The sequence below is a fragment of the Anabrus simplex genome, chromosome 2 (assembly GCF_040414725.1).
Source record: "Anabrus simplex isolate iqAnaSimp1 chromosome 2, ASM4041472v1, whole genome shotgun sequence".
Taxonomy (NCBI): domain Eukaryota; kingdom Metazoa; phylum Arthropoda; class Insecta; order Orthoptera; family Tettigoniidae; genus Anabrus; species Anabrus simplex.
This window is the reverse complement of record NC_090266.1, coordinates 858289468-858307096: the sequence shown is the minus strand read 5'-3', so window position 1 is coordinate 858307096 and position 17629 is coordinate 858289468. Positions and strand designations below refer to the sequence as shown.

The 17629-nt window shown below is 38.1% G+C and overlaps 1 protein-coding gene across 1 annotated transcript in view; it reads left to right on the top strand.

Moving 5' to 3' along the window:
• The window catches only part of Vps13D (vacuolar protein sorting 13D), an 866734-nt gene that overhangs the window by 438043 nt on the left and 411062 nt on the right, over positions 1–17629 (top strand). Inside the window, 1 exon segment of the mRNA XM_068226303.1 lies at positions 5598–5697. Coding sequence (XP_068082404.1) covers positions 5598–5697 — 100 coding nt within the window.

Here is a 17629-nt window from a genome sequence, read left to right as displayed (position 1 = left end):
AATGCATATATTAGAAAATTCAGTCCGTCACTTTATAAGCAGGCTGACTGGCTGTGCGGATGTGAAATAAGGAATGCGTTCTTCTGTTACTCTTGTTTAGCAATGTCGTTGACGCACCATGGAAAAAGTGAAAAAGCATAAAATGAGCGAGAAACATATAAACGCTGGTATTGAATTTGCTATGCTTGGTAGAGTAGATATTCGATGCTAATTAGACATTGCATACAGACTTAAAATTAAACACTCAAATGAACAGGTTTCAAAGAATTGATACATTCTTAGTAAATTAATTGATGCTATTAAGTTCTGTGGGAAGTTTGAACTAGCGCTCAGGGGCCACGATGAGACATACACGTCTGATAAGCCAGGCATTTTTCGAAGTTTAGTCAATTTAATGTCAGAGCTAGACAGCACACTGAAAGAACATATCGAAAGAACAAATAACAGAGTATTTGTTGGGTAATCTAATACCATACGGAACGAGCTTCTGAATTCAATCTATGCCGTGTGCCATCAAATGATTTTGGAAGAAATCTCTCAAACAAATTTTGTGGCAATTCAAGTTGATGAAACCACCGATTGTTCCACCTTATCTCAACTCGTTTTTGTTGTACGGTACGAGCTGGATAGCAAAATAAATGAAAGATTCATAAGTTTTGTGTTGCCTGATAATCACTCAGCAGAAGGCATTACCTCTGCAGTATTCCAGGAGTTGGAAAAACTTAAGCTGGACCAAACTCCGGACAAAGTCATTGCGCAGACGTACGATGGCCATTCAGTAATGACTGGAAGGCAGACTGGCGTTCAAGCAAGGGTCAAGGTCGTTTACAAAAATGCTCATTTTGTGCACTGCTACGCGTATCAATTAAATGTAATTGTGGAGCGATGTGCTACTCAGAATAAGCAGGTCAGGATCTTTTTTAGTAATTTAGAAGGGTTTTCATAATTTTTTCAAAATCTGCGAAACAAACTGCTGTTTTGGACGAAGTGGTAAAAAGGCGCATCCCAAGAAATGCCGCCACAAGGTGGAACCTCAAGGCACGATGTGTAAGTACGGTTTTTATGTACAGAAATGAAATATCGGAGTGTCTCGAGAAGATCGCCGATGTCAATAATGACTATTCGACAGTGAGAAAAGCCGTAGACCTAAGGAATCTACTGAAGGATCCCGATTTTCTATTCTGGCTAGAGCTATTCTCTAAAGTTATGCCTCACTGTGACTTTCTATTCAACGAGCTTCAGCACCGCAAAATTTTGATAGTATAAAAGCTCAAAAAAGTATATCTGGTTTCAAGTTATCGGTGCAACGAGTCAGAAACTCTCGATTACGACCATCACTGTCTTAATGGCACAGACACCACCAATGGAAATCCAGCAGGCTCAAGTCAGAAATGTGCACGGTTTAAAGATAATAGAAAGATTGCAGCGAGAGAGGTGTGCGATGTTATTTTATCCGAAATAGAGGACCGTTTTTTATTCAGTGACCATCTGTCTGTTGACAAACTCTTCCAGCCTAGTTTTTTTCCGAGGTATAGAATACTGTTCCCGCAAACTGAATTTGAAATTGCTGCTAGATTATTTTCCTATAAACCAAATTGAACTAAGGCATGAACTCTCAGTTTTATATGGCAGAAGTGATTTTGCTAACGCTTCAGGTGCCCTAACTCTTCTGACATGCATTTGTGATAACAACCTGGAAGTACTTCTTCCCGAGTCAATTAAGTTATTACGAATTATTTGTACAATTCCGATGACAACGTCAGAAAATGAAAGGTGCTTCTCTACGCTGAAAAGGATTGAGCCGTTCACTAGGAATACCATGGAGGAAAACCGACTTAACGCGCTTGCTATGTGCTCCATCGAGAAACAACTGTTGGCAGTTCGTAACTTCAACGAACGTGTCATCAACCACTTCACAGAGCAGAAGGAGAAGAGAATGGATTTTGTATTCAAGCAAGTCAGCTAAGGTATCGTTACCTACTTTCTTGTACAGGGTGGCGAACGAAATGTCAACATCGGAAATGTTTTATAAAATGTGTAAACCTGGGCTCACAACCATGTCCTTTCGTGAACAGAAACCTAATTTCATGCGTGATCTGACAGGCAGCACCACATGGTGCGCATACGTACTGGCTGCCAGTTACACAGCATGGCGGACAAAGGGAGATTGACGCGTGAACAGAAGGTGAAGATAGTGTTGTTTTATGCGGAAACAAAGAGCGTAGCTCGGACCTAGGAAAGGTTTCGTGTTTATTTCCGTACTCGGTGGGCTCCTTGCTGGCAGACGTATACAGACTGGCCAGGCAATTTGAAACAGAAGGCAAACGTACTGGAGAGAAAACGGCCCCGCCTCAAGCCGGTCCGCTCACCGGAGAATGTTGCTGCTGTGAGAGCGGCTGTGGCTCGGAGCCCCTCCAAATCTACCAGAACTGCATGTGTTCAGCTGGGCATCTCTCGTAGGTCAATTCAGAGAATACTGCAGTCTGACCTTGATGTGTTTCCATACAAAATGACAACAGGTCATAAACTAACAGCGGTTGACAAGCAACGGCGAGTACAGTTTACTGCATGGGCTATTGCAGAAGGTGATCCTGTATTGCACAACACATGGTTCAGTGATGAAGCACACGTCTATCTCAATGGTGCATTGAACAAACAGAATATCCTGTTTCGGTTGAAAGAACGGCCTGCTATTGTGCACGAGGTTGAAAGTCATGGTGTGAAAGAGAGAGAGAGAGAGAGAGAGAGAGTGTGTGTGTGCTGCAATTTCCAGTCATGGAATTATTGGGCCAATCTTTTTCAGTGACACAGTCAATAGTGTGTGTTACTAGGACACGTTGACAAGCAGTTTCCCTCCAGAACTTTTTGCATCCCGAATACCAATAGAGAGACAATGGTTCATGCAGTTTTCCCTGTTGTTTAGAATATTTATTGAAGAAGGTGTAGGTGTATGCAATAGCAGGACGTTTCTGAAGTTACAAAGGAAATATGCTACATATATCAAGAATTGAATCATAATTTAAAGTATCATCAAATTGATTGAATAGTTCATAACAAATAAAAAGTAGACATCAACAACTTGAACATGAACTTCTGGCTTCTGAATCAGAAACATCACTATTAACTTTGTACTTATCAGAAGACCTGATATCTCATAAAAGCTTTGCATTGCTTAATAGCAGGTTGTAGAATTCTCTACAACTAAGGTCTTGAAAATGAGTCTTAACATTTACAGTTGCTTGAATAGTTTCAGTATTAAAACATTTTTTGTCAATCCAAATTGAGTTTACAATTGCAAAGATCCTTTTCCCCAACAGCATTTGTGCCTGGTACAACCATAGCAAAATTCACAACCACCTCTATATTTTTACATGGGTACATACACTTTCAAGTATGTGTAAGATATCACACCATTTCTTATCTATTTCCACATTAACATTTTACCATTCCTCAAATTTTCTGGATACAATATTGTTCACATATCCTGTTACATAAAATAGTTCATCTTCATCTACCTGAATTGTTGAACTGTCTACTGTCTAAAGAATTTTCAGACTTTTTAACACCTCATCCCAAAATACCCTATTCTTCAATCTTATCCAATGAAATGATTGTATAGGCTGACATGGAGAATCCCACTTTTCTAAATAACTTTAAAAAGTGCCATAAAATAAATTGAATGGATGAAAACCATAACGGTATAAGTTAATTAAAATTGAAGAAATAACTGAATTTGAAATTAACATTTCCTGTCAATAATTTTTTGATTGAATTTGAAAACATTTTCAGTTGGCTTTGTATGAAATGAAGCCAAACAAATTGTGGTGAATTCTCAGAAATCTGTTACAGCAATGTAGGACACCTATCCTAAGACATGAAATAAGACTTTAGAGATACTACATATTAATAACTCTCGTAACTCCTGGCAGCAGTGACATCCATCTAGTTTTAACACTACCCAGAACCTGCTTATTTTCAGTAGCAACAAAATCACAAAATGATGTCAGTTCTTCCACTCGCACTGTACAAATGTGAAAACATTGAAATACTTTATTCACTACTGTTTCCATGTTAATAGGAAGAATGTCTGCACTTGTTTGTACACCATAGTGTACTTCGGCTTCACCAATGACTTGAATGTTCATTTTGAGCACACTGTTCAGTTTAGGATAAACATTGTTTGTTCTGGTTGTGTTGTACCCACCAACGTCAGTGTTACAGTTATCTCCACAAAACATGACAATCTTATCAACTAAATTATGTTTTCTTAAGATGTCCACAGCATAACTAGCTAATAATTCTTTTGTTTCTACACCAATGTTCTGAAAACAGATTATTCTGCACTGAACTACTGAACACCCTTGGTAGGAATGAAATACCTAACTAGAATTGGCACTAATTTTAATCTTTTGTGATTTTCTGCATCAACCATCACAGACACATACTTAGCAGGTTTAAGTTTGTCCTGGAACACATGAATTTCTTCTCACATAGTTCTCTGATGATAAGAACTCTGCAGTCCATTGAACGGAAAGAATGGTTGCTTTCTGCAGTATGAAACGCAAACAGCTCATATTCAGCAGTGATACGTTTATAGTACACCAGTTCTGTGGCCTTATTTAGTTCCACACTTCTTAATATCAAATTATTAAAAACAGTCTATCTGTAATTACGTATGTATCCCTCTACTTCTCTTACCCTCTGTGACTAAATGTAACCTCCTCTTCCCCATTTGCCTCACATGATCTCATCGTCAAAGTCTGTTTATATGTGCAGCTTCATATATGATCAAGTTTATTCCTAACTTAATCTTGATCTCATTTTGAGTATCCTCCTGCCACTGTTCCTACCTATTTGTACCAGAAATCATTCTTGCTACTTTCATGTCTGTTAATTCTAACAGTTTTCACTCCCATACAGCAAACTACAGGACCTGGTAATCGTCTTTACCAGTTGGCTTGTGCAGTAAGATTTTCAGTAGAGATTTGTGTGATATGATATTTTTTGTGAAAATGTTATTCTTTATAAGTATTAAATTTAAATTAAATTGTTTTCTTTATTATTGGTATAGAACATTGAAATTATTTTTTATTTAATTTCCACTTATTCATTTTATTAAACACAAAATATACATACTATACAAAATATGCATAATTCAAAAAAGACAAGAGGAGGCATTAAATTTTCAGTTAGGCAACAGAAATTAAAATGTGCAAAAAAGGCAAAATATTAACTGGTCCTACCATTCACAAATGTATGGAAAAATGTTTATCTCCATTTGGCACTGCAATATATCCACCCGGACAAATGGTTATTTTGCCTTACTTCCGGGCTCTAATAATTATTAGAACTCATTATAATGAGTTAATGCAACATTAATGCTGTTGCATCTGGATAAAGAGAAATTATGATTTTAAGCCCGAGAACTGTTTAATTTGAAAGATGTTTAGAAACTGAATCAGGTTTGTATTTGATGCAGATTATCACCTCTAGATGATTTTGTTGTAAGCATCAAATCCTACTGTATTTTAAATACATGAAGATACTGTTAGAAAATAGATTTCCAACAACTAATAATAAATTATTGGCCTTTACAGCGGAACCAGCTAACAGGCGCTCTAATGTGTTTACTAATATTTTGCAACCCATTAATATGGCATCACAGAAGAAGGAGGTGCAGGCTGAGGTCCACCACAGGTAAGCAACCTTATAATATGAGAGTTAATAGAGTAAATGTAGCTCATTTCAAATATACTTCTCTTCATGCTTGTCTGAACACCAGGTGCTTGATGTGATAGTCATCTGATTTTCATATATAATGCAGTACTAATTCTTAATATCTTATGTTTATGTAATATTTAGGCTATAGTTATTAGTGTTATGTCTACTTCTGGCTTTTGCAATTTGCTGCATTTATGTACATACGTAATCAAATAACATTTTAATAATAATAATAATAATAATAATAATAATAATAATAATAATAATAATAATAATAATAATAATAATAATAATCATCATCATCATCGTCATCTTAATCTTATAAATAAACTTCTGTTATTTATTTTATTTTGATATATTTATCCATTTTAGGTCATCCTGAGATCATATCAGTAGTTTTTAGCTTTTGTGTCTGTCTGTCTGTCTGTCTGTTCCACCATCATGGGTAAACAGCTGAATAGATCTCAACCAAACTTCATATTTAGAGTCTACTCATCCAGGAACAGGTTTCGATATGCATATAATTTAAAAATCACTGATTAGATTGGGGGTTTATAAGAAGACTAGAAGAGTTGTTTTCAGTTTTCTCTTACACAATTGATTATATGTCGACCAAACTTCATATTTAGAGCCTACTTATTCAGGAGCATGTTTCAATATGCATAGCTTTTAAAAATCACCTAACAGACTGGAGGTTTGTAGGAAAACCAGAAGAGATTTTTCAATTTTCTTTTACCTATTGATTATATCTTAACCAAACTTCATATTTAGAGCCTACTATTTCAGGAGCATGTTTCAATGTGCATATCTTTTAAAACTCTGTGACCAGAAGAGTTTTTTCCAATTTTCCCTTAATGTTGATTATATCTTGACCAAATGTCATGTTTAGAGTCTACTCATCCAGGAGCAGGTTCCAATATGCAGAATCGCTGAATAGACTGGGGTTTGTTGGGAAGACCACAAGAGGTTTTCTTTTTTCAATTTCCTCTTACACTTTCGATTATATATAAAATCTGTGGACTATATGTGAAATGCCCCTTCATTTTAAAAATTTTTTGTTATGTACATAATTTTGCTTACTCTTTAAATGACGGAGAAAAGTACTATTTTCTACGGGCCTCATGCTCTGCACCCAGTGACGGAGGCAGATCTACAGATATTTGAAGGATCCATAAAAGGAGAAAATCAGAGGATGCATAATATTTCTCTCGGCTTGAAATTTAACCCCATGTAATGTAACTGAACACGGAGGAAACGTTAGGTAGAACTTTTCCTTTTGGTGTCTGTCTATCCGTTTGTATTTTCCAAAAAATGGAAAACTGGTGGACTTATTTCAACCAAATCTATAGTAATCGGCACGTAAGGCCATACACTAAAAAGTAAATATCGCCGCCCGATTCTCTATTTTTCTCATTTTTGTAATGGCTGATCACTGCTGCCAACCTGCGTAGTTACATATTAAGATCACCAGACATAACCATAGCAAAGTAACTTCAATGTAAGTATCGATAATGAATGTTCCCCTAACCTAGTAAATGATAAAAGATAAAATGAAATAAATCAAGATATTCATAATTAAGTCGGTTTCCACGCTCAATGAGGAATTTAGGAAATAAACACACTTCCTCGCTCACATTAATGTTGCATATTTCTGTCTTCATGGTGATGTACTGTAGGCGTACTATAACCATATTCTTGAAAAAAGGGGCGGGTTAAACGATGCAATTTATTTAATAATTCTTTGCAGTGTGATTTTTGAAAGTTCCAGACATTACTTAATGCCTTTCCTTTCTTTTGCGCGGATGTTTCCTTTCCACGAACCTGCTACACAGGTGTAGCAGGGGGAGAGGTGATACTTCCACGTGGCGCGTCCCAGGTGGCGGATAGGGGGTTCCTAACCGGCTTGCCGGCGGACTTGAGGGAAATAAAATACCTCTCGCGGACCAAACACACACCCGCTGTGGGTGGGGGAGGCAGACAAATAATACACCCACGGTATCCCCTGCCTGTCGTGAGAGGCGAAAAAAGGGGCGACCAAGGGATGATTGAATTAGAACCATGAAACTACTTTTGATTCGTACCATCACGCGGGGGACACCATGGGTTGCCTTTACTTGCGAGTAGTACCACTCTGTTAGGTACTGAATAGTTTTGTGATTCGTACCACTCAAGCGGGGTTCAGTGTGGGTTTCCAGTACCCGTGAGTCCTACCCATGTGAGCAACACCACGGGTCTCGGCATTGCCTGTGAGTTGTACCACTATATGAGCGACACCGTGGGTCTGCGTTGCCAGTGATTAGTACCCACTATGTGAGGAACATCACGGGAATGCCGGTGCCCGTGATTAGTACACCTACCGGGCGAGTTGGCCGTGCGCGTAGAGGCGTGCGGCTGTGAGCTTGCATCCGGGAGATAGTAGGTTCGTATCCCACTCTCGGCAGCCCTGAAGATGGTTTTCCGTGGTTTCCCATTTTCACACAAGGCAAATGCTGGGGCTGTACCTTAATTAAGGCCACGGCCGATTCCTTCCAACTCCTAGGCCTTTCCTATCCCATCGTCGCCATAAGACCTATCTGTGTCGGTGCGACGTAAAGCCCCTAGCAAAAAAAAAAAATTAGTACACCTAGGTGAGGAACCTCATCGGTTTGCGTTGGCTTTGAGTGGTGCCATTGTGTGAGAAACACCATAGGTATGCGTTACCTTTACGACGTACAATACTTGTGAGTAGTACCTTAATGTTTGGAACACCGTGAGTTTACGCTACCTTTGATTAGTACCGCAGCTTGAGAAATACCATGGTTCTCCTTTACTAGCGATAAGTGCCATTATGCGGGATCGTTGACGTAGATATTGACCCATTCACACAAGCATCATCGATTCAGGATTGGGCTTTGGAAGCAGTCTCTTGGTCAGTAATATTGTTTCTGGGAATGTTAGGCATTGCGCGTCTTATCCACTGATTGTTTTAAATTCATATTCATCAATTCATTCCTCATCATCACGTTTTGAATTCAGGTCAGTTTATGAATTTTGTACTTTTAAATTGTAATTCCATTTCGTCTCATTTCGTACCATAGGGGACGATGACCTAGATGTTAGGCCCCTCTAAACAACAAGCATCATCATCATCATCATCATCATCATCATCATCATCATCATCATCATCATCATCGATGTTTCCTTCTCTCTACAATAACCAGTAAAGGAGAGATCATTAGGCATATGTTCAGCTTGCAGCTGGTTATCCAGGAAACATAGGAGCACTAATGTGCCAAGCTACGTGAACGGAAATTAGGTCACCTTTCAAGCTCACTGCGGAATTGAGAATAATAATGTTACTAATACTACTAACTACTTCTATGGTTTTCATATATGCCGAGGTGCCAGTATTTCATCCCTCAAGAGTTCTTTTATCTACCAGTATATCTAGACATGAGGCTGGCATATTTGAGCACTTTCAAATACCGCCAGGCTGGAATCCGCCAACCTGAGCTAGTCATACATTCTCTCTTTCACTCGCTTAAATTAATTTTAATCATTTCTTGCCTTTATTCTGATGTATGCATTACTATAACTGTATTCTTTTAATAATAATGCTAATAGCTTTACATCCCACTAAGTACTTTTACGGTTTTTGGAGATGCCAAGATGCCGGAATTTTGTCCTGCAAGAGTTCTTTTACGTGCCAGTAAATCTACGGAAATGAAACACGCGCCAGGCCAATCGGCTATATAAGGCGAGGGGGTAATTGGCTCTGGAGCAGTCGTCAGTGGGGACTGGAGGCTGATGTATTTGAGTACCTCCAAATACCAGTCATCTGATGAGCCGCTCATCCCGGTGTTCTTCCTTTTGCTTGGATGCTGTCTTCTTTCTTCAATAAGGAATAGGGGATGGGGGGCATTTTAATCCCTCAGCGTCGCATCCATTTTAGGAGCTTCCTTCCCCGCGGCCGGATGAGATCACATCTATGCGTGACTGAAATACATTGATTCACTTAAAGCGTTACTACAAGTATAAGAGTAGCCCGATATTCACGAAATTTTGAATTCCTTATGATAGAGCTATGTACATGCAGATAATGACATAATTATTTCACATTACCTTAGTAATTTAGTTTCATGTGATAGAGTTCGAAGCACTCGTGAAGACAGAGACCCACGTCACACTCCTGGCAGCAGTACACCGACGTCATCCTTTTGCTGTGTTTTGAACACACGATACAACGTCTCTGAGGTTTGTATTTCCCACCCTTGGGTGATAATTTCATGATAAAATGTCTTTCCTGCAACCTTGGAACTGTATTATCTGATGCGCGCCGGCCTTGAATATTTCGTTCCCCGGCCGAGCGAGCTTATTTTGTAAACAAACCTTCCTCCAGCTGAATCCGATAAGTTAGGCCTAACTGCTCAGTGTTTGTCCCTGTGACTTGTCTGGATATTATTAGAGAATTTAGGAATCCGAATTCACTGTTGAAAACTTCCCTTTGACCTGTATAATTAACAATAGTCGCCTACACGAAATTTCCAAGTACTGGTTCCTCCTCATCATCACTCTCATCATTTACCACTGCATCCGAAACAGCCACATCATTTATTTCATTATCACAGCTGCTAATACTGTCACTACTACTTCCGACTAAACTTTCATCTGAATTATACAATATTTCAAGCACATTAGTGTCAGTCAAACCACGGCTGAGCGCGGCGCGTCACACAGACTGATGAGGCTGCAGCGAGACCGAAAGCAGCAGGACGAAACTGAATGAGGAGAATAACATTCATGACGAAACAAACCAACTCGATACATATTTCAGATAAAGGTCGAGACATCGTCTTTCAAGCGAGATATATACCATGAACAACTGGTTCTCCTATCGTATGACAGAAAGCAGCACTGACTGATGCCTACACAGAGCGCTCGTGGAGAGTTACGAAAATATTACAAGCCGAGAAATAAAGACAATATGATAAATAATTCTCACTCTCAATGTACAAATAGAGCAACGAACATCACGTGAAAAGACAAACTTCTCAGATCATCATTTCTTTATTTTATTACGTGGGAAAGAATGAAGCAAACAGGCTTTAAAAAAGCAGAGATTACTAGTGCTCAGGCTTACTTCACAAATATTTACCCTAGCAAAAACAACTACATTTTAATGATCTTCATTCTTATTTTACAACACTGATAAACCCCAACATTTCTTCTTGGAAACAAAACAATTTGCAAATCCAGAACTCCAAAACTCTTTGCATTATAGCTGTAAGTGCGAAACCATGTATGGGTCTATACCGCGTATAGAGGTCGTCGACTACGGAAGAAAAGAGGGTCTATACAACGTATAGAGATCGGCGCTGATGGGTTAAACATATTTTCAGTTTGCAAGTTGGTGTATCTCAAGCTTATAACATTACGGAAACCCAGGAAATGTACAGGAGCACTATGAGTCAAACAACATTACTAGATTTTTACATATATATTGGCTTAAATCACATGAAGACAGGTTGTGAGGCAAGAATGGGATAGGAAAGAGAGCTAGGACTTAAAATGTAAATAAGCGTACAGCCTTAGCACTAGCCTGAAATGTAAATAAGGGGGAAAAAAACAAAAAACTTCAGACCTGCCGACTGTGGGGTTTGAATCCACCATCTCCTGAAGCTCACTTACCTGTATATGGATCTTCAGTTCTTCAATTATACATGTTTGCAAGAACATTATGCACCTTAATAAAAGGTACTTCCCTATTTATTTGGGAAGAAATACTTTTATTTTATATTTATATCATAAAGAAGTCATGTCATAGCAAAAAGAATATGCAAAAAAGAAATGAATCCAAAGAGATAAGCATAATTTACTGTATTAAATATTAGTTTATTTACATGTTAAGGGATATGTAGTAGTAGTAGTAATAATAATAACAACAAAAGTGTGCAATAAAGAAAAAGGAAATAAATACAACTAAATATAAATATAATTTACAACATCAAGAACCATTCCATGGTCACTGAATTACAAAGCAGTTGTATGAATAAACAAACATAATAAACGTGAATACTAATATTTAAAAAGCAAAAAGCAAAGTCTTCTCCGTACAAACCATGAAGGCCATTGGAAGGGTGGAAGGTAAAGGCTTCCACTATCCATAATGTTGGCACTTGGTGGGTGGGGTAGAGTGGTTAGCTCTACGCACGACCGCCGTTGCTCCCCCCCCAGTACTTAACCTGGTACTCATTTATCATACGCAAAACATTCCTTCCAAATTATGTTAAACCCCTGTCAATCAAGTTGTTGCTATTATTATTATTATTATTATTATTATTATTATTATTATTATTATTATTATTATTATTATTATTATTATTATTATTATTATTATTATTATTATTATTATTATTATTATTATTATTATTATTATTATTATTATTATTATTATTATTATTATTATTATTATTATTATTAAAATACATTGCAAATGGGAAATATCCTGGTGGCAATGGTCACTTACAGTAGTGTAATAATAAAGTAAACATAATTACCCAACAACAAACAAACAAACAAACTAACTAGCAAAGAACAAGAGTATAACAAGCAGATATATGGAAAGAAAATATGACAAGAATTACTACTAGTTTAACATTCTAAATCCAGCATCATCATACACAAATTCACACACAACATAAATATTTACAGTGCTTAACAATGCAGCTTACAATACTATAGGTTGACCTTACTACTAGCTTAACATTATAAGTGATAATAAAGTGAAGTTAAACCGTAATTACCATACTACAACAACAACAACAACAACAACAACATTACAAAAAGCAAGAAATACTACTAATTAAACTTTCTAAATCCAGTGTCATTGTATACAAATTTGCACATAACTTAAGTATTCCCAGTACTTACCACTACAAATTACAATATTATAGATTGAACTTACTACTAGCTTAACACTACAAGTGATAATAAAGTTAAAACATACTACCCAACAACTACAACAACTCAAGTACAAAAAGGAATTCCATGGAAAAAAATATTACAAGAAGTACTACTAGTTTAACATTCTAAATCCAGCATCATGTACAGTTTCATACACATTTTAATTATTTCCAGTACTTAACACTGTTGCTTACAAAACTATAGGTTGAGCTCACTACTAGCTTACCGTTACAAGTGATAATAAAGTAAAGTTAAAAACATTGTTAATTACCCAACAACAACAACAACTACAAAAACATGAGTACAACAAGCCATTCCCTGGAAAGAGAATACCACAAGGAAAAAAACTCGTAGTTTCACAATCTAAACCAAGCAGAAAATCACAAATTCAGTGTCCGTAATTTACAACTTTTACTTTTCACTTTACACAACCACTAATGGTCTTCTTATATGACTTGATACCAGAAGGGAATCTATCAAAGATTGCTGCAGGTAATTTATTCCAATCCCTTATGGTCCTATTAATGAAAGAAAACTTGCCCACGTCCGTATGCTGGTTTCTGGGCCTAATTTTATGCTTATGATCATTTCTCTATAAGTATGAGGGAGGTTCCAACCTATTCCTAATACTACTCCAAACAGCCCTTCCCGTATAGCTCTTATAAAGACCACACAGGCGAGCTCTAGTTCTTCTAGATTCAAGACTTTCCCGATTAATGGTATTCTTCCTATTCCCGGTTACGAAATGCATCACTCTTCTTTGAACTTTTTCTAGGGAATTTATTAAATCCATCCTGTACGGATCCCAGCATGCAGATCCATATTCAAGAATTGATTTTACGAAGCATTTATAAGCTTTATTTAAGCCTACTAGGGTGGTGAACACATAAATAAGAATGTCAATGAAAGTATTTTCCTTCTGGACCTTCATGCCGGACAGATTTTTTTTTTAAACAAATTTTTTCACTATAATATGATTAATCTATAGAGCGAAACTGTTATGCAGTGTGCGTCTCATAGCTATCGAGATGAAATTGGTAATGTACTATGTATCTGTACAGCCTATATATAAGACTTTTACAATTACCTCTAAAGTGACATTTCAGCTGAGTGACAACGCTAAAAAGACTATGGACTTCGAGATTGGCATTCCTGAAGAGAGTTTTCTGCACTTTCCCATTTTCACACATTGATTCAAGAGTCTGTATTGGCTTGTGACAAAACCATTGTATTCTTCCGAAAACCACTGATAGGGACAGGTTTGGTTGTGATCCACTGAAGACAAATTATAATGACCGGTTAGGTTGTGATCCACCCAAAACCACTGATTGTCGCAGAGTTAGGTTAGGGTCGACAGGATTTGTACTTGACTGACTGTTGTCATTGAAAGCACTGTCGTGACGACTGAATGCAATAAACATAAAACTGAATCAATTGGTCTACAAAGTTTTCATCCAGTAGATACGCCAGGAACTGACGAACCAACACCGTTCATACAAAGTTTACAGGAATCAACAAAACGGTATATTAATTCATGGTACTCACTGTTCTTTAAAGAGAAGAAATATCCAGTCAACAATAGCTGCAGTGAATGTGGTTTTTCACTATTACTGTCCGGCCCCATGGCTAAATGGTTAGCATGCTGGCCTTTGGTCACAGGGTCTCGGGTTCGATTCCTGACAGGGTGGGGAATTTTAACCACCCTTTGTTAATTTCTCTGGCACGGGGGCTGGGTGTATGTGTCGCCTTCATCAACATTTCACTATTATTGTGTAAAATAGCAACTTACTAGTTCTGACAAGCGCAGTATGTTCAACAGAGACTCATGAATGACGACAAGCTGGATGTCTAACCTCATTAATCTATGTTCTGGACTAGTTCTACTTAAAAAATTGTATTTGTCCTCTAATGTGATTTTACAATTTTTTGCGGAATATTTATGTGGCTGAAATGAAGGTGGATGAGCTACATGGTCTCCTTTTTTTATAGGAGGAATGTTTCATGGAAATGAAACTTATAATTTGGGTTTCATGTACATTATAGTTTCTCTAAGATATGTGATAGTAATTCAGTCATGTATGACGACGATTTATTTCATGATAAAGACGAATTACTTTGCAGTGCTATTTGTCTTAATGGTAATGTACTATGTATCTGTACTAGTGCTGGCTACCGAGTGCATGATTCAAAGCAGTGTATCGATTCATTCAAGTGTCCGAGTGAATCGATTCACAGGAACGGCGAGCTCATGGCACACAAATCATGCGCAATCACGGCTCAGTGAGCCACAAGACACACATGGCTCCTTATCGGCACACTGGACACTGGGGGGGAGCCGAGCTTCCGCTGCAGCGAGACACAGAGAATCATGGCACACTGAAAGAATCGTACGCAGTCATGGATCAGTGAGACACAACACACACACACGGCTCATTATCGGTACACTGGACATTGGCGGGGAGACAAACTTCCTCTGAAGCAATACATACAGAGTCATGGTACACTGAAAGAATCGTACGCTATAATGGACTCTCGAGCTCAGCTCATTTGAAAATAATACCCACTCGCATTCACTGTCCTCTTCTTACAGGGAGTTTTAAATAATAGATGGATTTATTTGTAGTCAGAGCATAATTCCAAAGTACCTACCTTGTAAGTAGGTAGGCTATTAGGTTATTCTAATTACCGTATTAGTTTAATCAATCAGTATTTTTATAACTAATTGACGTTCAACAATTACTTAAACTCAGCTCTCCAGCCTCCATGCTTGGCTGAGTGGCTCAGACGGTTGAGGCACTGGCCTTCTGAACCCAACTTGGCAGGTTCAATCCTGGCTCAGTGCAATGCTATTTGAAGGTGCTCAGCCTCGTGTCAGTAGATTTACTGGCACATAAGAGCTCCTGCGGGACTAAATTCCAGCAGCTCGGCGTCTCTCAAAACCATAAAAGGTGTTACTGGGACATAAAGCCAGTAACATTATTATTTAGCCTACCCTATGACTATGAGTCATGCTCATGACCACTCCAAAGTGTCTATTTTATATTCAGAAGAACCGCTCTGTAATCGAATCACGAGGTCACTGGTGTACGTGGACAGTGAGTACGTAAGCAGACTGATGCAATAGCTTAAATAAAAAGATGTTTAATCAGAAAACCGGTGGGCTACTGTACATCTCGTGTAGCCTATACAAAATATGATGATTTAAAAAAAAATCCTCTACTGATAGAAAAAGACATTTTCAGGGATGACCGAGCTAGTTGGCCGTGCGTTTAGGGTCACGTAGCTATGAGATTGCATTCGGGGAATGGTGGGTTCGAATCCTACCGTCGGCAGCCGTTAAAATGGTTTTCGGTGGTTTCCCATTTTCACACCAGACACATGCTTGTGGTGTACCTTAATTAAGGCCACGGGCGCTTCCTTCCCACTTCTAGCCCTTTCCTATCTCTTCTGTTCTCTTTGTTGCCATAAGACCTATCTGTGTCGGTGCAATGTAAAGCAAATTATTTGATTTATATTTAGTATGTGGGCTACTGATTGTGGACACAGGTATTTTTACATCTAATTCTCTCTCTATATATATGTGTGTGAGTTGTGACTTTCAGAGAACTGTGGAAAACCATTAGATATTGTATAAAATGTGAGTTATGTCAGTAATCATTATTATTATTATTATTATTATTATTATTATTATTATTATTATTATTATTATTATTAACTACATAAGTTTTGTGCTGTAATATAATATGCAAGTATAGTACTGAATCTGAAAGTCAGATGATGCATAGGAAAGCAGTTCATAGAATAATGACCAGATGGCAGCAGCAAGCATTGAATGTTGTTGCTACTGTCTTATCAGTACACACTACTGTATTGATTCAGTAACGTGAACGGAATCAAATGAAGCGATTCATTAAAATGAATCTAAAATCCCGTCACTAATCTGTACAGCCTATGTATGACTTTTGACAATTACGTCTCAAGTGACATTTTAGCTGAGTGACAACGCTAAAAAGACTATGGACTTACAGATTGGTGGTTCAAGTCGACCCGTCTCCAGGAATTTATAACCAGTAAGTTAAATTCACGTAAGATGCAAATGTATATGGTGTAAATAAATGTAAGACAAAAGAAGTATAAATTAATTCCAAGTTTTGTGATTACTGCATTTTGATTTAAAAGAAATGCATATGTAGTGTAACAGGCGTACAATGTTTACATGGTGTATTGCTGTCACAGTGCTGTGTGTGCATATCTCGCACACTCTCTCTCTCTCTCTCTCTCTCAGCAGTTCAACATAATTTCACTCCGACTGGACCCTGATTCCCACCTGCACATCTATACCGCCCTTTAACTCGCAGATACACAATTCCCCACAATTTTCGAATGTAACTTCGTTATATCTGAAAGGACAGGGAAATCAGAAATGTATTATTTCGTAGCAAAGTTATAAAATCCTTAATCTCATGGATTGGCCCTTACAATGGTACAGCTAACTCCTCAGCTTCTCCTCTTCTTTCTTCTTCCTCTTCTCCTTCTTCCTCATCTGATTCACTGCTTCCATGATGAATGACTAGTTCTTTCACTTCAGGAAGACCTCTCACCTCATTATTGTAGAACTCAATAATCTTCTTCTCAGTGTGTTTCACTTCATTTCTCCACATCTCTGCTGTCACCTGTAGGATATATTGAAGTATCACAACCTGACACTACGAACCTGCTACGCTGGCGTAGCAGAGGGAGAGGTGATACTCCCACGTGGCGCGTCCCAGGCGGCGGATAGCGGGGTCCTAACCAGCTTGCCGGCAGACTTGAGGGAAATAAAATACCTCTCGCGGACCAAACGCACTACCCCCTGCGGGTGGGGGACGCACATGTAGAATACACCCGCAGTATCTCCTGCCTGTCGTAAGGGGCAACTAAAAGGGGCGACCTAGGTGCGGACATGGAATGCGGTTTGGTATAGTGT